Source organism: Dermacentor andersoni, chromosome 3, assembly GCF_023375885.2.
Source record: "Dermacentor andersoni chromosome 3, qqDerAnde1_hic_scaffold, whole genome shotgun sequence".
NCBI classification, from domain to species: Eukaryota; Metazoa; Arthropoda; class Arachnida; order Ixodida; family Ixodidae; genus Dermacentor; species Dermacentor andersoni.
This window is the reverse complement of record NC_092816.1, coordinates 87,232,722-87,258,999: the sequence shown is the minus strand read 5'-3', so window position 1 is coordinate 87,258,999 and position 26,278 is coordinate 87,232,722. Positions and strand designations below refer to the sequence as shown.

Here is a 26,278-nt window from a genome sequence, read left to right as displayed (position 1 = left end):
TCTACAACAATATTATTTTCTGGGAAGTACGAAGCAAAATGTTTGTTTAGGAGATATAAATTGATTACAAATTAGGAAATACTATTTATAACGCTCTCGTAAGTTTAGCCGCAATGCGTACGCAAAACTGTCGTACTTCCTTTCGACGCACGCAATAATTGTTTCAAGATACCTTATTCTGAATGTAGAGCAATTTACTACTTCATTAATTCTTGTAAAGCTAGAGCGCTGAAGAAGTGAAATAAAGAAAAATTAGGGGATAGAGATACAATAGCCTTTGTCGTTGAATTCATTCGAAATTCTATGAGAATGTCATAATCGTTTTCAAATGATACCTAAACCATTCCATTTGATGCTGTTCCTTTAATATCTATAGCGCGAACCTTTGAAATACAGCGCTTCCATGCTGGATAAAAAACGTGTAGCTTTACCGTGCAGGTATACAAACTTTCGTTTTCCTATCGAGCCCGAGACCTCAAGCGAGAGCCCGATTAAGTGACCACCTTTTTTTATTGTTGTGGTTGACACCCGAAACAAAAAATAAGTACACCGAGTGAAGGGAAATTTCTGTGCTAAAAATGATTTGATGCAGCGAAAATATTTCTTAACGTTGCGTTAGAAAAGCGACGTTTGTCACAGCTGGGAGAACTAGCCACCTCATCCGCTTACGAACAACCATCCCATATGTGCGATTTTCTGCACTTGAGACAAAGTTATAAACGGCCCAAGTTTATTAGAAAATTTAAAAAAAATATATTGGAATAAAAAAATTTTAAGAAGTTTTCGCTGAATTACAAGACAGAATATCTTTAACCGAAAGGCCGAGAAGTCAGCCTCAGCTGGTACCCTCTTGCCTGAAACTCTGCGCAGAGAAAGGATGAAGTGGGACAAAAAAGAATAAAAGATCGAAATAAAAGTGAGGACAGGAAGGTGAGAAGCGCCACTACAATAGGCCGTGTAAAGTTAAGGTTTTCCTAAATAAGGCACTTGCTTTGCTTGCTTTGCTTGCTTTGCTTGCTTTGATAACCCATCTTTGTACCAGGACTTCATCGCAGGATGAGAGCAAATTATTTAACAGTGCAAACGCTCATCACCTGCTCACCGGTTCCCTTCTGCAGCTTGGAGGTAGATTACCAATAGAGAAACGCTGCTACTAGTTGAAGTTTCTCTTTCATAAGTAAACCTCCAAGTAGGCTGCTTTAGCAATCTTCATTTTGTCATTGGTTGGTCTCAGCCTGCGGCCCTTTGTGCTTGTAACAATTGTACTTTACTATGGCTTTGAAAATCCTGCTTACAACCATATCCTTTTGACTGTTGCAGTGCCTCAGGTACTTAAATGGCAACAACCTGAAGTGGCAAGAAGTAAGAAATGTGTCAATAATGACGTCCTCAATTTAAGTAACGATCACGAGTGGTCAAGTAACGTATGTCGCGCGAGAAAACGTTCGACGAACGTACTAGTGTTTGTAACTTTCTTCCCTTACGACAAAAAGTTCGCTTATCGAAACGTTGTCTTCAGCGGCTTTCATTGGTCGATTGTTGTACTATGTCAAGTCTGCATTCTCCGGTGTTTTTTTATTTTGTGTGCAACTTAGACAATGTGGTGTAGCTGTAGGGCGCCATATAAGGCCGTGTTATCATCTTGTGATCGTCGAGATTGATGTGCAATATGTCGTATGGTCTAGAAGGCAGATCTTCATGTAACTCACCCTGCATGCACTGGTAGCTCATTAGCGTATCCATCAGATACCTGGTTAATAATGCATATGTGGTACCTCTAGTACCGACATTAAACCAAACGAGCGTGCGATATGTCCAGTGGTGCCATGACGTAAAGCTATTCCAATCTGTTTTTCTTCCACTGGTGCCATTATCCGTCCGCGGTGGCTCAAAATTTTTAGGGCCACGCCAACTACTCCTGTATGTCAGGCGACATCGCGAAGACCGTGAAAACTGTGGATCTGAAAACGACGTGTGCAAATTGCTTATGCATTTACGTTGCCCAAAACTAAAACAGGTTTCGAATTCTTTCCCTTCGTTGCTGTTATACCTCTGCTATTGTTTAAAACTTATGGGGCCGGCCTATATCTTCTGTGTGTCACGTGACGTCAGAAACAAATGAAAACTTACTCTGCGAAAGTTACGTCTACGCCGTTCTTAGGCAGTAATCTGCTGAACAAAACTGTATTTTCGAAATAGAAAGACAGCGGTAGACGCAAATGTTTTCGTGGAGCAATAGGTTATATCAATTTATTTGTTTCTATGTTATTTATACTCACTGTCAGACTGGAACCACCGTCTAACGCTCAAACCGCACCGAAACAGCCACAATCGGCTAGACTCGCGAAGTAATTGTTTGCCCAGCAGTCGAGGGCGATGGCAGATGTTGCGCACCGCGGCGTCGAGCGCCGAAGTTTATTCGAGTTACCGTATATGGCTCCTCTTAAGGAGCCGGAGTTGCGCGAGGGTCGGTCATTTAGGGCTCCGATCTTATGTCTAAAAGCCACTCCCCTACGCCACGGCAGTGCCAGCAACTCGTTTTTTTTTCTTTGCTTTTATTTTTGACGCGAAAGCAACAAATAGCTCTTTGGACAAAAAAGTCGGCGTCTGCACCATCGAAACGTCACGCAACCAATTCCCATTGGCCGCGACGTCACGTCACGTGCTACTCTCATTTGCAAAGAGCTCGCGAAAGGGAACAACTGCTGCGCCGCTGGCACGCCGGGTGTTGTGTGGACGGGAGAGGCTATCGCCGCGACGCCACGTCACTCTCCCTTTTATTCTTGGATATATGTTATTCACGCGTTCCTTTTCGGCGCAAGCTTTCGCCTGCGTTCCAACTTCGCCTCGGAAATCGCTATAATGAGATACTACATAGAAAGGCAGAATAAATTCGAAAAAAAAAGACATTGGCGGTAGTGAATATTGAACCTGTGACCACGCGCTCAGAATCCAATTGTCTTAAGCACTCGGCTAAAGCAAAAGCCTCCTAGATAGCAGGTCAGTGCACTCTGCCTCATGGCAAGACAGCGTGTACGCACCTTGCGCCTGCCGCGCCTCGCGAGGAATTGCGTTTTGCATATTTAAGACACGCGCACCAGTGTCCCCTTACTTGTCTCACTTACATTCTTCCCCCGTGACTCGTACTCACTGCCTCAAAGTAGTTAAATATTTAATTGTGATAGCACTTATGAGCGCACTAAAAAGGAATTTACGCCGTCGTCGTCGCCGAGGCCGTGAGGTTCCGCAGAAAGTCAAATTACGATAAGAGCTTGATACGATCTAAAGAAAGGAAAGACGCTTGATTCTGCAACCCGTGAGGGAGCGTGGCCGCGTGCCGCATGTTGTAGGTGATAAGGAAAGCGTGCGGGCGTGGCCGAGAAATATGGTGCCTTCGTGCAGTGGCGCCTTCTTGCGCGGGAGAGGGAAGAAGGCGGAGGGGTTGTCCACCGTTTTCTCACGTGCTCTTAGAGAGGTGGGATGGAGAAACGAGGAAACGCGCTTGTTAGGAGCGGGGCACGCTGGCGCGCAACTTCTGACCGGCAGCAGCGGCCCTGTCTTGGAGGTAAACTGCGGTGGGTTCAGAGGCTATAGGCGACCGAAGATGGCTGATGGCGTCGTGTGCGCTGTGCTTTGGCGCGCTGAGTTCCCGTTCAAGTAAGAAGCAGCAAGAGGGGGGCGTTCGCTTGCCCCTGGTGCTGCTCTTCATCAAACCAGCGCACTACCAGCGAGTGTCTTCGGTTATCGAGTGAGATGAGTTCATGCTTCACTGTGCGAGCGTGGCACCGAGCTTGTTGATTTAGTTAGTGCGCGAAAGCGAGGGCATCAATTTAGCCTTTTGCAAGAACATTATTTCTGAACTTTTGCAATGTTTGTCGTTACAGTATCTAAAGAATAATCCCCCAAGCGACACCATAAAGGATGGGGTAAGTCTGAAAGCACTGATCTTAGTGTACTAAGATAATTCATACTCGCATAAATCATATCCACTGACAGCAGTGCTTAAAGACAAGTTCGGTGACTGTTTTTTACCATGTCAAGGCAGTGGAATATTTGGGATCCCGATAGCCCCCTGTCACGCATCTGACAGTAAAATTGCTCCGCAAATTGCAAAACAACTTTAAGTAAACACAAAAGCGCAACAATGAAACCTACACCTGACCGAGCCCGCGAATGTACCTCTTCGTGTGACGTCACGAGAGGCACGCTAGCGGGGAAGACGCGAATTGCCGTTCGCATTAAACCCGCCACCACGAAACCCGGTGCCCATGCATAGAGGGCTGCACTCTCAACACCGAGGGCAGCCCTAACCCCTGATTTTATATGTGCTGCTTGCTATTTGAGGTGTTTTCCTCTTCACATGGAAGTGCTTCGCATGCTCACTATAAGATGTTCTACTGCACGACCTTCCATATTTTCATCCCGCAAGAACACCGCTGACATTCCAAAGCATCGGCCGGTGCATTTGTTTACATGGACAGGTACCGCGACCACTCGTCGTTCGTTAGGGATATAATGCTAGCCGCTCATCAATGACATCAGTTCATGTCAGAACATAGCAAAGCATGCCGATTTTTGTGCATGTAAACCACACTGCATCAATCTGAGAGCACTGATATATGAGTGACCAAACACCTTCGAAAACAGCGAGCAGGAGACCGTCGTACGGGAGCGTTGTTATGCTGCGTACGTATTCTTCTTATTTTGTTCATGCACACATATATTGTGTTGCATAAAGTAGACATAGATGAGGACATTGCGCGCATTTCTCGCCCAGTTTTCTCGCGGGAACGCCGATGCCAGTATAGACACTGCTAGTAGCTGAACAAGGTGGTTGTTTACGCTGCTGTATCGAGGGGGCCTACGCTCGCGGCCCATTTTGGATACGAGGGAAACAGTGCTCCTCGGAAGACAAATAATGAGTCAGCATGGCAATACTTTAAAGATGCACGCACGTAAGTAGTCACATTTAGGTTAGGGAAGTGACGGCGAATGCTGGGTCGCAGCCTTCGAGAACAGCAACGTACCGATGTTGACAGCGCGCCATGTCGCTGCTTGTAGCTTGTGTGCGCACTGTACGAAATGAAGAATAGCTTATTTCAAATCCGTACGGTCAAGAGTCAACTACACAAGCAGTTTTCTACGTCGTAATGGCTTAATTAGCTTCAGGTCAGTCGCTGTAGTACGCCAGCAGTCGTCGCACGAACTGGGCTGTTGTGACAGGCTTAATCTCGACTGAACGCGATCGATATCGGCACAACTCTGAGTGCGACGGTGAGGGCTGAAGTTCTCCCAGGGCAATAACGCAGCACCACTTGTCTTCCATCTTTTACCCGTGCACGTAGAATGTACCTTTTTCGCGACAGCAACTTCTCACACCAAACACTAGCTCACTGTCACTAATTTACTGCTACAATTCATTGCCAGCATGTTCTGCGCATACCGCCTTTTACGTCATAACACAATGTGGCCAGCGGCTGAGGAGCAGGCAAGGAATGTGGTGCAATGGAATGAACGTAATTTATTTGTAAAACATCTGCGCAGGCTTAAGGCCTGATGTTTTCAAGAAATGACGGAAGCGTGTAGAAAAACGCACTGAGCAAAATACATTCAGATTCGTTGAGCTCCAAAAATAACAGCAGTGGTCTTTAAAAGAAGGTGTGTTACTTAATAATTTTTTTTATACTTGCAGAATGAGTCCTCACTGAGTCATGTCACATTTACTTTTTGGCGTGCATAGCGTGCCTCTAGATCTTCTTACCTTGGTTTCAAGTATTTACTAAGAAGCCAAGTGGTCACTCATAACAACCGCAATGTCATTGTCGTGGATGTGTATGGAAAAACAAACTACACTCGTCTGAGGCTCACTTGTTTCATGAGCATGTGCTTAATTTTTTTCGTCCATGCCGTGACTATAGGGTTGTGTAAGCTCTTTTACCGAAAAAAGTTCGCTTGAGAACCATTATTGCTGCATCAGTAACAGTTATAGATATTTTCACTTTCTACCAGCAATAGGTTTTGCGTAGTTTCGCAAGGGACTCCTATATATGCGTCTGATTCTTTCCCCGGAATCCCTCAGCATACCACTGTAGCTCACAATGCTGACGAACTTCACAGTAGAACGCTGCGTAGCACTCGTCGCTAAGAATTCGTTGACACGGTGTGCAGCCTCTGCCAGTGGGAATTATAATTTCCGAACGTCCTCTTCAAAAGATTTCGCCAAATCCCCTCTGGATGTTGAAGCAGACCACGCTACAAGAGAAAGAACGTAGGCTTAGCCCATCACTGGCACGACTGCGCAGCCTTTGCTCCAAGCTTTGAAGCAGTGAACCTTTTCGTGCAGCTTGCATAGCTTTGGTGTTCATTTTTTTCAGCTCATATTCTGACCCTTTCCCTAGCGCGAGAAGAAAACTGTACCAAATTTACCGGAAACTGTTTCCCTCAGTCTGTAGAGCTTTTCTCTTTCTGAATACCACGGCATCATCATTTCAAACCAATAGGGTTTCATTATTTCACTACTTGCGTAAGAATGTAGTATGAAGAACGGTGTACTGCATTGTCCTGGTGTCTTGCAGAAAGACGTCTTGCAGGGCTAGACGCACTATGAAAATAAAAAGACAATACGAAGAAAAAATAACCTAAACGTTGCAAAAACATGCATATAAATAGCAGCTACTTTTACGCAGCTCCTGAAGCAGTTAGTAAGCAGCCTTCGTCTGGTAGACTTACGGTCAGCCGCTAGGTGCTCCGGGCCATCAGACTCATCAGGTCAGAACACAGCACTTCCCGCTTCCGAGCGAAACCCTACAGAGCTGTTGTCTAAGGAGGAATCGTCAAAATAATTTCTTTTACACATGCTTTGATTGTCTCGCTTCGAGGAGGCAGCCATGATTTACGCAAGGTTGTCTGAGGTGGCAATATAATTATTGGCATAACATTGACAAGTGTGGTCATCAAGTGTCAGGAATAGCAACTAAATGTTATAGGACGAGTATAGTCGTCGCAGATTCACTGTGTGACAAATGTTTGTTTATGACGACTATAGTCGCCATCCGTTATATTGGTACAAAATTTCATGACTATACTCGTCAACGTGAGGTGAAGGGCTAACAAAGTCGTATAATACGTAAGATACTGTCATATTTATTAATTTAAAAGTCCCTCTGTTTCATTATGCCTCATTCTCGCGAGTTACGAAGATGAATTTTTGTTTACAGAATGCTTCAAGCAGTTAATAAAGTATAAATTTAGACGGTTCTTCTAAGCGATTCTCCGTCATTTGCATTAGAGTATTGCTTTGAAGAACAAAGTTCTTTTTGCCTAATCATTCAGCGTTCCAACATGCCTAAAGTATGAGTGATCAGCGTTTCAAACGTACAGCAGCTTTGGTAGCTTTTCTTTTTTTTTTTTTTGGGGGGGGGGGGCAGTGCAAGCAATAGCTCACATATACAACTCCAACTTTATACGACGACCAAGCCGGGTAGACATTATTGTGCTTGCAAGAAAAAAAGACTCGGTCATAAAAAATTCAACAAAGATGCGTGCTCATTAGACAACATTGTGTACTATTTTCTCATGCAGGAGCATGTTTTAACGCTGTTTTTATGTGGAGCTACCATCGCCACTGCCATTAAGGTGAGTCTGCATGGCGGACAATATTGTGTTTTTCGCAATGTGCAATGCAGACAGGGGACTGCACTATATGGCGACATTCACTCGACCGAGGTAGATATAAAGCATCGTGAGATGCGAAATAACTAAGCTAAAGAAAGCTCGTATACACTGTGCAATTCAGACACGGAACAAAATGTTGGAAAACAGAGGGTAAATGCTACCGAGCTTTAATGCCCCTTTTAGGCCGCGTTACCGGCAGTATTTGTGAGCCCTTGCTAAAAAACAGCAGCTTATATCAAAGTGAAGTCATCGGAAATATGCCGACTCAAAAGCATATAATATGGTGCATGTTCCGTTTGTGTCTCTCTATGCTTTCTTTTTGAAGATCTTGTGCTAAAACACCAATAATTATGTCCTACAACTTTTGAAGATGTAAAAAACACATGAAACTAGTAGACAGTGTTCATACCGGAGCACAAGCTCTAACTCGCACCTCGCCATTGGTGTTCTTTAGATTAAGCGAGCGAACAACTTTCCCGTGGCACGACATGCGGACGAGGAGCGAAGGAGGGCGAGGAGGACGCGCAGCACGCGCCACCTGGTGGGGCGTAGCCCCATAGCGAGCAGTACATGAAGCGCAGCTTACGCTGGCCTCTCCGGTGCTGTCGTAACGAGCGCGCGTGCGCAGCTGTTGCAAGTAAGCGAGCGATCCAGGGAGCAGGTGTGGGCCGGGAAAGACTCGAGAGAGGGAGTGACGTCACATTGGCTCTGCTAGACAGGTGCTCAGTCTATGCCTGGCACGTGCTTTCCATTAATTATCCAGTTAAGTATGATGCCACCTTCTTGTGCTTGACGTCTTTAGTGATGTCATTATTTCTACTTTATACATGCGGGTTTCCAGGAATTTCACCAAAGTCGCGCTCACGAGGCGGGTCTCTAAGTCTGCGATTGTGTCTTTTGGTTTGCGCTAATAAGTGATTTCTAAATAATTCTGATTATTCTGGACACTTTAGTAACTCAACTTGTAACTAAACTTATGTTCTGATGTCATATCTGTAATGAAACCCATGAATTTTGTACTGTATTAGGTATTTTTTCTATTTAATATTTCTTTTATTTCGTCCCCGGTCGTCTCAGGAGGTGAACCAGAAGTTCTGCGCAAGAGACAAGACTGTCACTTGATGGTCGAACCACTAATAACTTCTCGTAAGTCCACTTAATGCTAAATGTGAAAAATACGTAAGAACCACACTGTATCAGAATGGGCTATCGCGTATGTGCGCCGATAGCGTTTTGGTCTTCTTTCTCTGATTTTTCCATTTCCTGGCTACCCACGCAGATACATAAGCGATATGAATATACGACTAGGTGGTCATTCCTTGTTGAACAATGTGTTACCTCAGTCCGTTACTTTGGCCACGATACATGGTGTCAGAAGTGTTTGTGTCGGCAGCAGAATGGACGCCGTCAAATGCCCGGAGCTGCTGTAGCTTATCGGAAACTTGAGAAACTGGCTGCTGTTTAAACAGAAGTTGAAACTCTGCATCATCGCGACGTCGTCAGACAAGCCAAATTGAAAGCGGCAATTCACCTCAGCACCCCAGGTGACGATGTCCTGCACGCGTACAACTTCGTGTTTGCCGATGGTGAGAACATAGCAGATTATGAAACTGTGGTCGGAAAGTTTGAAGAGTACTGTGTCCAGGAAGGGAATGAAGTTCATGAAAGGCACATGTTCCGCCTTCGAGTTCAGGGCGAGGCAGAACCCTTTTATACTTTTGCGCGATATGAAGAAGCAAGCAAAACTCTGCAAATGAGGAGTACTTGAATAATCCATGATAAGGGACCAAGTGGTCTTTGGTATCAACGAAAAAAAGCTGAGACAGATTGCTTGGCGAGAAGAACGTTGGCTTGCTGAAAACTGACCAACTGTGCAAAGCAGTCGAAGTTTCTGCACAGCAAAATGAAACGTCGTCGAAGGAAAGTTTTTAAGTAGAGTACACGAGAAGAACTGAACGGACACAGTTAAAAACAGTCTCGATGCTGTGTATGCGGAAGATCTCAAGCGCCAGAAGAATGTCCGACTCGCGTAATGTTTTGCTACGTATGCAAGGAAAAGAATCACTTCGCGGAGTTTTGCAGAAGTCGCCGGGTAAACCAAGTGGATGAAGCACAAAAGTCTGATGATAACTTCGATACCCTGAATATCAGCGTGTGCCGCGTGATTGGTGGTGCGGGAGCAGGGACAGTTCGCGGCAAGATAGCCGGCCAAGAACTGCGATATAAAGCACACGCTGGCTCGCAAGCCAACCTGCGTTCAGGCATAACCAACCGAACAACAGAGCCAAGAAAAAGCACAACAGTTTTAAAGGCATTTAATGGAAGCATTATCAAGAATGTGGGAGTCTCAACGCTGGAGGACACTGAAAGCGAAATCATGGGCGCAAATTACTTTTGTCGGCATGAAGCAAACGCTGGTTTCCATCAGGTACCACTGGACGGAGCGACATCCGCTACGACGTGCGTGCGCACATTCACAACGCCCTTTGATCGCTACAGGTTCTTACGGCTGCCGTTTGGAATTTCTTCAGCGAGCGAGGTCTTCCACAGGACGTTAACAGTTTTTGAACGCCTGACAGGAGTACGCGTATACATTGACGACATTCTGCTCTGGTGGCACTCGACAGAGTAGCATGATTTAAGCCATACTAAAGCGAGCGGAGCAAGCTCATCATCATCATCATAATAATAATAATAATAATAATAATAATAATCATCATCATCTGCCTGGTTACGCCCACTGCAGGGCGAAGGCCTCTCCCATACTTTTCAATCTACCCCGGTCATGTACTAAATGCGGCCATGTCGTTCCTGCAAACTTCCTAATCTCATCCGCCCACCTAACTATCTGCCGCCCCCTGCTACGCTTCCCTTGCCTTGGAATCCCGTCCGTAACCCTTAATGACCATCGGTTATCTTCCCTCCTCATTACATGTCCTGCCCATGCCCCATTTCTTTTTCTTGATCTCAGCTAAGATGTCATTGACTCGCGTTTGTTCCCTCAACCAATCTGCTCTCTTCTTATCCCTTAACATTACACCCATCATTCTTCTTTCCATAGCTCGTTGCGTCGTCCTCAATTTAAGTAGAACCCTTTTCGTAAGCCTCCAGGTTTCTGCCCCGTAGGTGAGTACTGGTAAGACACAGCTGTTATAAACTTTTCTCGTGAGGGATAAGGGCAACCTGCTGTTCATGATCTGAGAATGCCTGACAAACGCACCCCAGCCCATTCTTATTCTTCTGAGTATTTCAGTCTCATGATCCGGATCCGCAGTCACTACCTGTCCTAAGTAGATGTATTCCCTTACCACTTCCAGTGCCTCACTACCTATCGTAAACTGCTGTTCCCTTCCGAGACTGTTAAACATTACTTTAGTTTTCTGCAGAATAATTTTTAGACCCACTCCTCTGCTTTGCCTCTCCAGGTCAGTGAGTATGGATTGCAGTTGGTCCCCTGAGTTACTAAGCAAGGCAATATCATCAGCGAATCGCAAGTTACTAAGGTATTTTCCATTAACTCTTATCCCCAATTCTTCCCAGTCCAGGTCTCTGAATACCTCCTGTAAACACGCTGTGAATAGCATTGGAGAGATCGTATCTCCCTGCCTGACGCCTTTCATTATTGGGATTTTGTTGCTTTCGTTATGGAGGACTATGGTGGCGGTGGAGCCGCTGTAGATATCTTTCAGTATTTTTTACATACGGCTCGTCTACACCCCGATTCCGTAATGCCTCCATGACTGCTGTGGTTTCGACAGAATCAAACGCTTTCTCGTAATTAATGAAAGCTATATATAAGGGTTGGTTCTATTCCGCACATTTCTCTATCACCTGATTGATAGTGTGAATATGGTCTATTGTTGAGTAGCCTTTACGGAATCCTGCCTGGTCCATTGCTTGACAGAAGTCTAAGGTGTCCCTGATTCTATTGGCGATTACCTTAGTAAATAGTTTGTAGGCAACGGACAGTAAGCTGATCGGTCTATAATTTTTCAAGTCTTTGGCGTCCCCTTTCTTATGGATTAGGATTATGTTAGCGTTCTTCCAAGATTCCGGTACGCTCGAGGTCATGAGTCATAGCGTATACGGGGTGGCCAGTTTTTCTAGAACAATCTGCCCACCATCCTTCAACAAATCTGCTGTTACCTGATCCTCCCCAGCTGCCTTGCCCCTTTGCATAGCTCCCAAGGCTTTCTTTACTTCTTCCGGCGTTACTTGCGGGATTTCGAATTCCTCTAGACTATCCTCTCTTCCATTATCGTTGTGGATGCCACTGGTACTCAGAACTCCTCAGCCACTTGAATTATCGCATCCATATTAGTAATGATATTGCCGGCTTTGTCTCTTAAACCACACATCTGATTCTTGCCAATTCCTAGTTTCTTCTTCACTGCTTTTAGGCTTCCTGCATTCGTGAGAGCATGTTCAATTCTCTCCATATTATACTTCCTTATGTCAGCTATCTTACGCTTGTTGATTAACTTCGAAAGTTCTGCCAGTTCTATTCTATCTTTAGGGTTAGAGGCTTTTATGCATTGGCGTTTCTTGATCAGATCGTTCGTCTCCTGCGATAGCTTACTGGCATCCTGTATAACGGAGTTACCACCGACTTCTACTGCACACTCCTTAATCATGCCCACAAGATTGTCGTTCATTGCTTCAACACTAAGGTCCTCTTCTTGAGTTAAGGCCGAATACCTGTTCTGCAGCTTGATCTGGAATTGCTTTTTTTTCGCTCTTACTGCTAACTCATTGATCGGCTTCTTATGTACCAGTTTCTTCCGTTCCCTCCGTTCCGGAGCAAGCTGGCTGATATTTAATGCGTACAAATGTGTATTTTGTTAGAAATAGATAACATTTCTGGGGAACGGGAGGAGCGAGAGTGGTGTTCACCGTTAATCGAGGGCATACACGTTATACCACCTCAGAAGGATTAGCAGACGGTTCCCAGAATGTTGGGCGTCGTCAATTATTTTCGCATATATGTACCCTAGCCCAATGTCAAGGCATCATTACTTCACTGCGTTATGAAGGAAAGCGTGCTGTTCCAATGGACATCAGCACATGCGCATGAGTGGGCTCCGATCTGCCAAGTACTGATAAACACATCGCTACTAGCGCTTTTCGATTCAAGGAAAGAAACTAGGGTAATATTAGACGCCTCGGGAACCGGCATTGGCGCCGCCTTACTGCAAAACACGGAGAATGGCGCCTGCATGGTCTCGTAAGCATCGTGCGTTCGGAGCGAGAGGGACATGCGCTATGCTCTAATTGAAAAAGATGTGCTCGCTATAGTTTTTGAGGAAAATGACGAGAACTAAAGTTTCATCAGGTTGTGTACGGCTGCAGGATCCCGGTCGAAAGTGATCACAGGCCCCTGATTTCTATCGCCCCAAAGAGGGTTTAGGAGATGCCACCAAGGCTGCAACCATTTTACTTTCATCTTTTCAAATACGATTTTATCTTGCCGTTCATCTCTGGGAAAGACTTACTGCTCGCACATATCCTGTCCCTTGCTGCCACGCCGCCTGGGTGCGCTGAAGAAACGTGGATGACCACGCAATTCAAGCGGTCTTAAGTCTTGTAAGCAAACCAACAAAGCAATGACGGCAAGAAGAAGCGCGCACAGATCCGTATTTAACCAGCGTTGTAGAACAAATAAACCAAGGTGCGACCATTAAAGGGGAACTAAAGCCGTTCACACCGGACTTATCGGCAGTGGAGGCGTACTGCTAAAGTGAAGCAAGATTGTCGTAGCCATGAGCACAAATCGGGCGGCGGATGCACGAGGGTCACATGGAACCGAAGAGGGGCAAGGCTAGGGCACGTATGCTGGTTTTTTTCACCAGGACTCGGCAGTGATATTAAGAACTTGTTATGAACGTGCTATGTGTGTAGGAAATACAGCTACAGCCAAGCGAGCGAACACCTGCTACTATGCCCTACGCCCGAACGAGCATGGTACCACTTCGAAATTGACCTGTTCCAGTTTGCAGAGATCTCGTACGTGGTAGTTTATGACGACCAATCGAACTTCCCAGAGGTTGAAAGGTTGATGGGACCAACAGGAACGGAAACGATTTTAAAGGTATCTTTCATCTTACCTCGGTATGCCATTCCTGCGCATGTCTACACTGACACCGGGTTCTAATTCCCTTCGCATGACTTCGCTGCCATCGCAAGAAGGTACGACTTGGAACATATAACATCCAGCCCTAATTTCCCGCGCTCAAACGGCCAAGGTGAAAAGGGCGTACAGATTGTTAAACAACTTCTCAAGAAAACTACGGAGTACGGTGAGGATTTATGGTTGGGCCTTTTGGTTTATTCATTTTCTCCCTTAGAATGTGGAAGGTGTCTCGGAGAGCTGCAGCAATGTTGTCGTCTTCGGACAACTGTTGCCGAATTCATGACAAACCTAGAACGCCGACGATGACCCATTCACGACGAGATCACTACAATGCACGACAAGTTATGCCTGGGAGAGACTGACGGACGGCAAGGCTTTAACGACGATGGTTTGGCAACGGCAGCTTAAGCACGATTGGGATACGACAGCATTGTGATTGTGACACGAAATGACGTCAATAGAGCGATGAAAGCAGTAAACTGACGACGTCATGACGACAATGGTCTCACGACGGTATGACAAGAGGTTGAATCACCACGTCATAATTTAGACAATGGAACGACCATGTCAACATCACTGCGACGGTATGAGAACGAATGCGCGAAGACAGCTGTAGGACCCCGAAGCGTTGACAACCATTGCGTCACGAAGATGGTATGACAAAGATTGCATGACTCCATTGGAAAGGCCTTGCAACTGCATCATGATTGCGGTATTACCACGAATGCATGACGACTGTGTAACGACGACCGCGCGACAACGACGGCATGAAAAAAATCGCACAACAAAGGTGAAACTGCGACGATGCCACGACAATGATAGCACCACGGCCTTGAGGAAACATCTAGTTGTTCTAACTATAAGACTACTTAAGGCACCGCGTCATCCCAGAAGGCATGATTTCGACGGCACGGCAAGAGAAAAATGGTAAAGCTGGAATGACGACAATTCAACGACTAAGAAGGCAACACGGCCATGAGCAAATACGTAGTGGTCCATGCTATAAGACTACTTAAAGGGCCCCTCTTCAGGTCACATAGCAAATTTTGGTTATACGCTCGAAATGACAACGTGCCCTCTAAGGAACCTTCTACCGCAAAAATTTATCAAATTAGTTTATGAATACCCGAAATATATATATATATATATATCTCAGGAGGCAAGCGGAAACAGTATTGTAAATTTAACATCACTCGCAGACAGCTGAAATATTCAAAATGAGACAAAATACGGCAGTGTGAAGGCGGATGTAATCGCACCGGCCAAGAAAACAGGATGCTATGAGAACGTCGCAGTTTGGGGTAACCAACAAACCCTTTTGGCTAGTTACCCAAATCTGCAAGTAACTAACAAAACCGTTCTTTTGTTCGTTACGTAAAAAGAGGCAGCAATTTATTGGCGCGCACTGAACAACACGTCGCTGCAAAGTGATCCATATAAATTATTTGTGTCAGTAACCTCGCCGCAGCGAAAGCAAGCACGCTTAAATGCGCAGTCATTGGTACATCTCAGCACCATATTCTTTACAGCTATGATACACGTGGAAACCAGTGTGATTCAAGGCGCAGTGTGTTGGGCCATATCATACAGTCAACGAGGTTTTGCAAGTAAACCGAAATACCCAGAAAGCTGACCTTTCTTTCAAGGAGTGTCGGTTTGAGATTCTTGCGGGCAGCATCAGCTTATACAGAATTGTAGTGCATGCCTGCGATGTTGTTGTGTTTCACTTCATCCACGTTCATGTTACCAAGAATGTCCCATCACTGTAAGTTGGAGCATGACAGCTGCTTTTTGTGCCTAATACATAGCTGCTAAAAAAGCACGGGCATTCTTGAAAGCTATGTCGGCGGGTCAAAATTTTCAGTAAAAATATTGCACTCGTGCTTCTGCAGCTTTCTTCATTTCTTTTACTTCTACTTGCGCCAATTGTATTTTTTTCTCGTCTCATGGCGCAGGGCGTATTGCTGTTTTTCATTCACGACTACTACGAAGGCGTCAGGCAGCAAGGAACGCTAGCTTCTAACGGCCTTGAGGACATCTTTGAGAAGCAGGAACTTAGCCTGCCGGCTTACCCACAGCATGTCCTACAGGTATTTCACACGTTTTCAGCAAAGGTGCAAGCAACAGTGCCGGCATTTAACAGCGAACGAGCAGGGTCGCAAAATGGAATATGTTTTTTAGTGGCTATGAGGTTGCGCTGCTAAGCTCATGGTGGTGGGATAGACTCCCAGCTTCTTTTTTATAGCCGAACATGAAATATTGCTGTAGATTTCCCAAGTGCTACCTGTGGCAGGTGCCTACATTTCACAAAGTGTTTGTAGTAAAAGAAAGCACCGACGCACACGTGCCATACATGGCACAGCTTCTGCTTTCTACGTGTCACATATTACGACTGAATAATCACAAATTTATGACGGAATTCTTGTGTGCCTGTTTTCAGCTTGCAGCCACTAGAGGCGCTTGTGCTTTAGGTCTTTTGGCATTTAGCCTCTTGTTAATCTCCTAAACTTGGTTATCCCCCCCCCCCCCTCAAAAAAATCTAATAAGTTTTCGATGAGACATGAATGTGCATAGCGTTTCTATCCCGACAGCAATTATACGAACGGTGGGGACATATTGACGCCGTTGGCGTCGCAGCCATGGCCGTCGTCGCGGTGTTCCCATAACAGCACACGCCATAGCCCCACATATAACAAAGGAAGTTATGCACATGCACGACTCGCGCGTGGAAGGTTATAGACAGTCCCCAGAAACGTGAAATGCGTTTGGCTGGATTGGACGCGCCGTGAACGTTATATGTGCCTCGCTGGAGAAGCCAGTGCAGCGTTCCTATGTCCGCTGCTGGCATGAATCATCACCATCAGTTGGCACGAATAGGCCTGTTCGGTCATTTGTCTCTGACAGTCCCGGACTGCCCTGTAGGCAATGCTTTCCCCTCGTCTGCGTGGCAGTACAGGACTGTCAAAGAGGCGCAGTCGAAGAGAGCCAGCGGTGTAGGCACGCGCACTATATACGCGCACATAGCATAACTGCTGAGCTTCTGTGTGTGTGCTGAGCAGTATACCGGGTATTTATGCGATCTTTTTCAGGAATCTATAAAGGTCATCTGTGACAGATAGCGCAGTTACAATCTTTGAGCTGGATGGACCAAACAGATTGACATTCTCCATTATCTGGGCGAAGGAATCAAGTGTACAACTGAATGATTAACAACAATTTACTAAATATAGTTTTAACGAATGAGTTTGCAGCACACAGTATTACTTATCAATTCTAGGCTGGGAGTTCACAAGGTATACAAAATTGGAACGAATTGTGAGTTGGGCACCCGTCTCGAGATGTTAATTCCCGAACTTGGAAAAAAAATAAATTAGGGGGTTTTACGTGCCAAAACCACGATCTGATAATGAGGCACGCCGGAGTAGGGCATTCAGGAAATCTAGATATACCTGGGTTTTTTTAACGCGAACCTAAATCTAAGTACACGGGTGTTTTCGCCCTTCGCCCCCATCGAAATGCGGCCGCCGTGGCTGAGATTCGATCCCGTGATCTCGTGCTCAGCAGCCTAACACCATAACCACTAAGCAACCACGGTGGGTTGGCCGAACTTTGCGGATAAATACATTGGCGGTGTGGTTACTTTTGTGCTTCAATGCATAAAACGGCGTTTTCTTAAACAAGTAAGTAAAACGTCATGCTGCATATTTTGAAAATGACGTCATCTACCTTATTCTCTTCAAGTGGATGTGCAGTGCAGTCTCACGAGCTACAATTTGTAAATCGCAATATGTGACATACGTTGATTAGGTAAAAATAATTTGTCAATTTTAATAATTTGTGTATCAGAAACTTTTATTTCTTGTTCAAGCAATGTCCGCCCTTTCGAGTACACTAGCTCAAGGACTGAAATAGCGTTATCCCACGCAGATTATTTTGCTTTTAAATCGCTGAAGCTCTTTGCAGAAAGCCCGGTATTGAAGCATCCAGCTAACAGCCCATAGTATCACATTGGGCGCTGATTGAGGCTGAGCTACGGTTCTCCGTCAGTCCCATATGATGCGCCATCGATGTACGACGCCCGCAACGCCACTGGCGGCGCTCATCACACCAGCGTCGTGAGGCGCCTGGAAGCTTCCTGGGTGCTCTTTCTTCGCCCCAGCACGATTCGCATTTTCTCCTGCGTCGTTCCGAGATGTCGCAGCAGAATACAGTTAGAACGCCGTCCTAGGACTTCAAGTGCAACGCTAAACTTCGATATCACTCTCAATGCTTCGCTTTTCGGGTGAAACTGCGACGTATTTTGACATTGTTGGCGCTGATATAGTTCCTGGTCGTTGTCTATAGTCCTTGAAAGACTTCGAGTGTGGATTTGTGCACTTCTGCCTGGTATTATTGCGGTCAAGTCCGATGAATTCGTTTAGCCGTCGGTCAAAAACTTTGTGGCAGGTTTAGTAGGTGACTTTTTTGAGAGGTGGAATCATCATAGGCTTCGTCTTCGACTTACAAGTGGATTTGTGCGGTTCCTCGCTATTGTCGTAGTACAAAGTGTTACGGCGCGAGCCTGCCGCGCAATTATTTCACTTGGTCATCACATCATCTGTCAAGGCGGGGCAAGTGTTGGCCTTAGCGATTAAATAGTATTTGAGCGCTTCATGGTAGATTTATTATTGAAAGATGTTCGGCAGTTGGAGTTCACACCTACAAAGTGCTGCTCAAGACAACGAAATGAGTATATGCTATCTTGTTTTACTTTACAACTTGGACATATAGATAAGCTGTCTATGTGCGCAGACCGTTAAACCACACGTATAGTCTTCCTCATAAATACAGTTGCAACTATATGATTCGTGGCATGAGGAAAGCGTTGAAGATCCAGACAAGTGTTTAGTAACTGCACGTGCTAAAAGCGTATGATGCCTTCGACGCTGCGATTTGGTGCACATGGCGTGTTGTAATGGTATAAATGGGTCAACAACACGAAAAACCGGAACCTCCCTGAACGGGAGCTATCGATGGTCTGCGTAGCACTGTAAGGCCCTCGGCGACGTGAGTAAGGTGTTATAGGGGTAATGATCTGTGGGGCGGGGGTTGTGCTGATGTAGCACGCGATACTTACTTATGTATGCGTAAGGAGTATGAGCAGAGAAATGCGCTTACTTACATCGCCGAGGACATAACTCCGCATCAAGCCGCCCACCACAGGATGCTACACTTCGACAGTTCCATTTCAGGGAAGTTCCTCATGAATTGTTTGCACGATGCCCCGGCGGGACATACCCAACGCGCTAATGACGTCACACGCATCGAAGTGGGGAGGGTGGCGCGTCCCCACTCGATGCGTGATCAATGCACAAATGGCGCATCCTCTCGTTCTGGGTTACCTTTAGACACGTTCCATTCGCACTGGTCGGGTGTTTACCAGGGCGTCCCACATCGCTTGCTATTTTCCTTTTAGTATAGGCGAGGGCAACTATTGACAAGATTCAACGCCTCTTTTCTTCGTACGGCACATAGGTAAGAGAAAGCGGACGTGCTCGCATAATGTTTTGTGCCGGCACGCCTAATGCTATCGCGTAGAATGGGTCGTTTGTCATGTACTGCCGATGGCAACTATCAAGTTTGGGCTTAAACACTTAAAGTGCGCGTTGTTGCTTTCTATATAGAAATGGGTTTTCTGGCTTCACATGGAACTTTCCGACTGACTCGCCACATAAAGCTGCGCAATAAATGTCAAGCGAAGCCAGTAGCACAACGTGAAACGCCAGTGAAAGATACACAGGCTGCACAAACGGTTGCTGTAAACACATTGCAGAGTAACTGAAAGTTTGGTCTCTCAGTCGGCTTATATAGCCCTGGGTTAGAGAGTTCCGCAATAGCTGGTAAGCGGCTGTAACGTGACATCGGCAAGGTCTTAATAACGGAGTTGTTCTTGAGGATCGGTTAGAATGCTTCGTGTCTAACAAAATGTTGAAGGGAGGCTCTTTTACCCCTAGCGACTTCTAAAAAAGCTTTATTTTCCCGTTACAATAAAAAAAACTTTGATTTATCGCTGTTATTTATTTACCTCATGTTCGGTGGATCAGGATACGCTGACAGCCACCGACACTTTTTTTACTAAGCTTAGGATGAACCTGAACATTTACACGGGAATGCAAATTCCATTCAGGTAATTTGATAGCCGAAGCTTTTGTTCATTTGGATTAAATTTCCTTGCAGTCGAACAACATAAAATATGTTGGCAGGTTTGAGTGAAGATTTGGGCGGAGCACTTGTAGTTAATCAATATACGCAAGTAAGAGAGTTCCTCATGAACGAAGGGTGTTGCGAGTGACACACGTGCAGCATTGGGTATTGACGAACGTCTTTTTTTGTCTAAAAGAGACGTAGTACAGAGAAGGGACATCAACAAATGCGGCAGATTTAGTTAGCATTGCATAGGTCATGAATGACTCTTGCTGAAACTTCAATGAAAGGTTCTCCTTGAATCTGCGTTCGTCACTTCTGAAAAAATAACATAAATGAAACTATTTTCGTATAAAAGGAGTAAGGTTACCTACATACAACACAGGACATCACCAAGCTTTACCAGCACCTTTAAGCTTTCTTTCGTCGAGAAAAAATAAAGCTTTGTGACGTAGTTGCAAGGCATTCCTTATGCAGGGAAGAAAAAAGACTGTCAGTATAAGCGCAGGAACAGTAGCGAAAATCTCCTTAATTATACCATCATAATTCTAGAGGCATATCGAAGCACATACTCGTACTATATATAGAAACGCCGCTAGTCGCAGCGCAGGTAACGACTTCTTGAACGTGCGCAGAGGTAGGTATGTCTTGATTAAATAAAGAAGAATATTCATTCTCTTAACAGTACAATTCAAATATTAGGCGGTAACTTGTTCTTTCTTTTGTGTGTGTGTGTGTGTGGCGGCGGCGCCGGCGTTTGGAAGGTGACATACTCGACCGAACAACCATAAAAACTGCCGCTTTAATACAATGCATCCTGACCCATAATTATCATGGCGCGCGCTTGTAGCCGGTGCCGGGCTTCTACTACCCAGTCGGCGGAGTGGTCGCACCGGGAGCCCCGATGCCGATGGGAGGACCTGCGGCCGCGACTGCGCGGCGTTGATGCCGCCTGTACGCGCGCCACGGACCAAGAGGGGCGTGCGAAAAACCGGGCGTAAAGGAGAAGAGGAAGCGTCGTCGTGCTGTCGCATCTGTGCACGCGCGACATAAGACAGTGTGCTCAGCCACGGGAATTTTTTTTTTTTTGGGGGGGGGGGAGGGGGGGAATGTATTTCTGAGGTCGTAAATAACAGTAATTCCTCGTCGTACATTCATTCACACTATATAGTATTGGCACAAACAAAACACAATTCAATAGACCCCCACTTTTCTTTTTTTGTATGGCAATGCCAGAGAAAAATAATTTCACTGACAAACGCTATGCATAGGTAGCATGTCAGCTTACTTGCTTCAAGCCCTCAAAACTGCGCCTGTGCGATACCAAAATGGAACCAAGTTAGTATGGTTCACCCTCCCTTTGAATAAATCTAGGCGTTTTTAAAAGTGAGCTTTCATTGCCTCTTGCCCGATGTTGATCTCAGCATCCTTGCATTCCCCAAGCAGGAAGAAAATAACTTCGCGAATCGCCACTCCATTTCCCTTACGTGGGGCCTGGTAAAATTAGTTAGACATGTCTCGCTCAGTTGGTTTCAAGACTACCTAGAGGGTCAACGCGTATTCCCGCAATTCGTTTTCCTTCAATTGGAAGGGACACTGAAACGCTTTTTATCGACGACCGGAAATGCACTTGAAGTTAAACTAGATAATTTCAGAAATAATTTCCAGCAAAAAATACTTAAACGCGTGGAGCAGAAGCGCAGTTATGGCAACCGAAGATCGCGTTTGATGCCCTTCGAGGTGCTCCCGCTCTTTCTTCAATGCCCAGCACTGCAAATGTTACGGGGAAACGTGAGTGAAACATATTCCATACCATCGGAAGTGGGGGATGCTTCGGGGGTGAGGATGCTTTGGAGGTGAGGACTAAGTGCAACGATGCGATATCATAGCATGGTATTGCCACCGATTCGACGATTGTGATTGGCCGAGATACAATCAGATTCCCTATTCGAGACGCTTAGGGGAGACGGTGGTATTAAAAGCAGACTTCGTGCAGAGGGGCCGACATGTCCTGATGTGAATTCAGATGTTTAACATGCTCCTGCATGGAGTGGGACTCGTTAACTAGAGCCGTGCAACTAATGTCAAATAAACTCTTTTTCCTTCATTCGTACTTTTGGACGTATTCGTCGATGGGCTCAGTGGATCACTTTGCCCTAACGCCACCCATACCTGCAACAAGATTTTAAAAATGTTTCAAAAGAGATGCTAAAGTACATGATTCAAAAAATAGTTCCCCGTCCTGCTTGAAACAGGTGCGATATTGACACGTGTACTTATATTTATCGGGCGACCACGTTTCGCCGCCTAACAAATCTTATCGCACAGCGCGGGACGCGCTTGCATGTATCCGAAGTTTCTGGAAAGTTATCGATGCTTCTATCCACAGTCTGTTGTCGACGAACCTTCTGTTATCTGATTTATTCGCCAGACTCGAATGGTGTAGAACTTTGTGGAAGGCACGCGGGTCCGAACGATTAGTCTGGAACATTCGACGACTGCACTATAAAAGCCGACGCGCATGACCCGCTGATCAGATTTCCGACGATCGCCGACTGTGTTCGCCGCTTTCGTTGTGCTATAAGTGTAGCCTGTTTTGTGGGCACAAGTTCGCCCAATAAAAGTTAGTTTTCTCGTTCACAGTATTGCTACTGTGTTCTTCTACGTCACCACCACGTGACATCTGGTGGAGGTGCTTTGCGTTCATGTACCGGACGCCCCCACAAAGCCGTGACCCAAGCCCTCACTCGGAAGACACCAACGTCGCCAAGAACCAGCGAGGTAGCCGCAGGCTGCAAGGACTGCCCCCGGAGCACGGACTTTTGCCCGAGACGACTAGGAAGATGGCCACCACGTCAACCCCAATGGCAGCCCCAGCGTCACCCATCGTGCTGCAGCAGCCCAGGGAGCCTCCGACGTTCCGCGGTTCAACTTTCGAGGACCCGGAAAGCTGGCTCGAGACGTACGAGAGAGTCGCTACCTTTAACAACTGGAACAGCGACGACAAACTGCGATATGTCTTCTTCGCTTTGGAAGACGCGGCCAGGACGTGGTTCGAGAACCGAGAAGCCACCTTAACGACCTGGGAACTTTTCCGAAGCGGCTTCCTGCAGACGTTCGCAAGCGTCGTACGCCGAGAACGAGCCCAAGCGCTATTAGAAACCCGGGTGCAGCTACCTAATGAGACGACCGCGATCTACACGGAAGAAATGAGCCGTCTCTTCCGCCACGCCGACCCTGAAATGCCCGAGGAGAAGAAAGTCCGCCTGCTGATGCGTGGTGTGAAGGAGGAACTTTTTGCCGGAATGGTACGAAGCCCACCGAAGACCGTGGACGAGTTTCTTCGCGAGGCCACCAGCATCGAGAAGACACTCGAGATCCGAAACCGGCAATTCGACCGCCGCACAAACTCGACGAACTACGCCGGAGTTCAATCACTGGCCGCCGACGACCTGCGCGAGGCTATCCGAGCGGTCGTGCGGGAGGAGCTACAAAAGCTGTTCCCACCATCACAGCCTCAAGTGGCTTCGATTGCCGACGCCGTGCGTGAAGAGCTCCAACAACAACTTGGAGTAGCCCCTGTATCGCCCCAGCCTGAGCCGCAAGCGATGACCTACGCCGCCGTCGCACGCCGTCAAGGTCCCCCTCCGCGACCGCGCCAGGGCCCTGTCACGCCGCAGTTCCGTCGTCCGCCGCCGCCAGCGCCAGCACGACCACCCGTCGCCCAGCGGACCTACGCGAGGAAGACGGACATTTGGCGCGCTCCTGACCACCGCCCGCTCTGCTACCACTGCGGAGAAGCGGGGCACATCTACCGCCGATGCCCATACCGGGAGATGGGACTGCGAGGTTTCGCCGTTAACGCGCCGCGGCCACAGATTGGCGAACGACCTCGCGATATCGCCGACTACCTCGCCGCCACTCAGTGGAGCCCTCGACGAGCTTCCCGTTCGCCGTCACCAGGCCGCTACCTGTCGCCGCAGCGCCGACCATACACTGGCCCAGCCCGGGGCCGGTCCGTCAGCCCATATCCGGAAAACTAAAAGCAGCAACCGATGGAGGTGCGGTTGCTGTTCGTCGAACTGACGAAGATCCTCCGCCGCCGACGAAGACGACGAAGAAACCATCTCGACGACTTCATGACGACACGCCGCCGTCCCGAAGAAGTCGGGAAGCCAAGACTACACCGACGAAAGACGACTTGACGACGCGACGTTCCAGCTTCAGATCAACACGACGCAGCCGTGATCCGACGCCAAGACCCAACTGCAACGCCAGACAAAGAACCACCGACCTCGACGTGCTTCTCGACGGCCACGCAGTCACTGCCTTAGTCGACACAGGGGCCGATTACTCCGTAATGAGTGGACACATCGCCGTCCAGTTGAAGAAGGTTAAGACTGCATGGGAAGGCCCTCAAATTCGGACCGCTGGAGGACACCTGATTACGCCGACAGGAATGTGCACGGCAAGAATTACCATTCACGACCGGACTTACCCTGTCACCTTCGTTATCCTCCAACAGTGTTCACGAGACGTCATTCTCGGCATGGACTTCCTCAACCAACACGGCGCAGTCATCGACCTGAAGTCGAAGTCAATAACGCTGTCGGAAGATCATGCAATACCGCCGGAGACCCCTCGAAGTCACCACGCCTTGAGTGTGCTTGAAGATCAAGTGAGCATCCCGCCTCGCTCCAGCATTGTTATCTTGGTCGGCACCGAAACACCCGCTGACGTAGAAGGCGTCATCGAAGGCGACCAACGTCTACTGCTCGACCGTGAAATTTGCGTCGCAAGAGGGATCGCTCGACTGCACGGAGGAAACACGAAAGTGTTGCTGACAAACTTCAGCAAGGAGTTCAAGCACATCAACAAGGGCACGACGATCGCATACATCGAGGAAATTGTGGAAACCAGCGATGCCTTTGTCCTCTCGGATTCTATCGCATCTACCCCGACAACCGTAGTTCCCGAGCCAGACTTCGACATAAGTCCAAGTCTCCCCGTGATTAAGCAGCAACAGCTCAGAAGTCTGCTTCGACGATACAAAGGCTGCTTTTCGACGTCATCGAGGATTCGACAAACACCAGTCGCAAAGCATCGCATAATAACCGAAGAATGCGCTCGACCACTACGCCAGAGCCCTTACCGAGTTTCGACGCGGGAACGTGAAGCTATAAGAGAACAAGTCGACGAAATGCTGCGCGACGACATCATCCAGCCGTCGAAAAGCCCGTGGGCATCCCCTGTTGTCCTGGTAAAGAAAAAGGACGGAACCCTACGTTTCTGTGTCGATTATCGTCGACTGAACAAGATCACGAAGAAGGATGTATACCCCCTCCCACGGATAGACGACGCATTAGATCGGCTCTGCAACGCTAAATACTTCTCGTCGATGGACCTCAAGTCTGGCTATTGGCAAATTGAAGTCGACGAAAGAGATCGCGAAAAGACCGCCTTCATCACCCCAGACGGCCTCTACGAGTTCAAGGTTATGCCATTTGGACTGTGCTCGGCGCCTGCAACGTTCCAGCGCGTGATGGACACGGTTTTAGCAGGATTGAAGTGGCAGACCTGTCTCGTTTACTTGGATGACGTCGTTGTCTTCGCCGAAAATTTCGACGAACACCTTAGGCGGCTCGCAACAGTACTCGAGGCCATCAAGTCATCAGGGCTCACTCTGAAGCCAGAAAAGTGCCGCTTCGCCTACGATGAGCTTCTGTTCCTAGGCCACGTCATCAGCAAGTCTGGAGTCCGCCCCGACCCGCAGAAGACAGCTGCCATCGCAAAGTTCCCGCAGCCCACCGACAAGAAGGCAGTGCGTAGATTTCTTGGCATGTGTGCCTACTACAGGCGATTTGTCAAGGACTTTTCACGCATCGCTGAGCCGCTGACACAGCTAACTAAATGTGACATCGAGTTCAAGTGGGAAACGCCGCAGGCCGACGCATTTGAAGAACTCAAACGACGCATGCAGTCGCCGCCCGTACTTGCGCACTTCGACGAGCTCGCCGATACCGAAATCCACACTGACGCCAGTAGCCTAGGCCTCGGTGCCGTCCTAGTCCAGAGAAAAGATGGACATGAACACGTGATAGGTTACGCTAGCCGGTCGTTGTCAAAAGCAGAACGCAATTATTCCACAACAGAAAAGGAATGCCTCGCCATCGTTTGGGCTACAGCGAAATTTCGCCCCTACCTATATGGCAGGCCATTCAGAGTGGTCAGCGACCATCACGCGTTGTGTTGGCTAGCTAACTTAAAGGACCCTTCAGGACGGCTGGCACG

At 47.2% G+C, this 26,278-nt stretch overlaps 1 protein-coding gene across 2 annotated transcripts in view; it reads left to right on the top strand.

Annotated features, from left to right (window-relative positions):
- The window catches only part of LOC126524972 (uncharacterized), a 98,279-nt gene that overhangs the window by 10,342 nt on the left and 61,659 nt on the right, over positions 1–26,278 (top strand). For both annotated transcript variants that reach the window (XR_011893026.1, XM_072286730.1), the window contains exons 4-6: positions 3,885–3,926; positions 7,582–7,635; positions 15,760–15,894. Coding sequence is in view for 1 of the 2 variants with exons in the window: in XM_072286730.1 (XP_072142831.1) it covers positions 3,885–3,926; positions 7,582–7,635; positions 15,760–15,894 (231 nt within the window). In the remaining variant the exon portion in view is untranslated. The remainder of the gene's footprint in view (positions 1–3,884; positions 3,927–7,581; positions 7,636–15,759; positions 15,895–26,278) is intronic.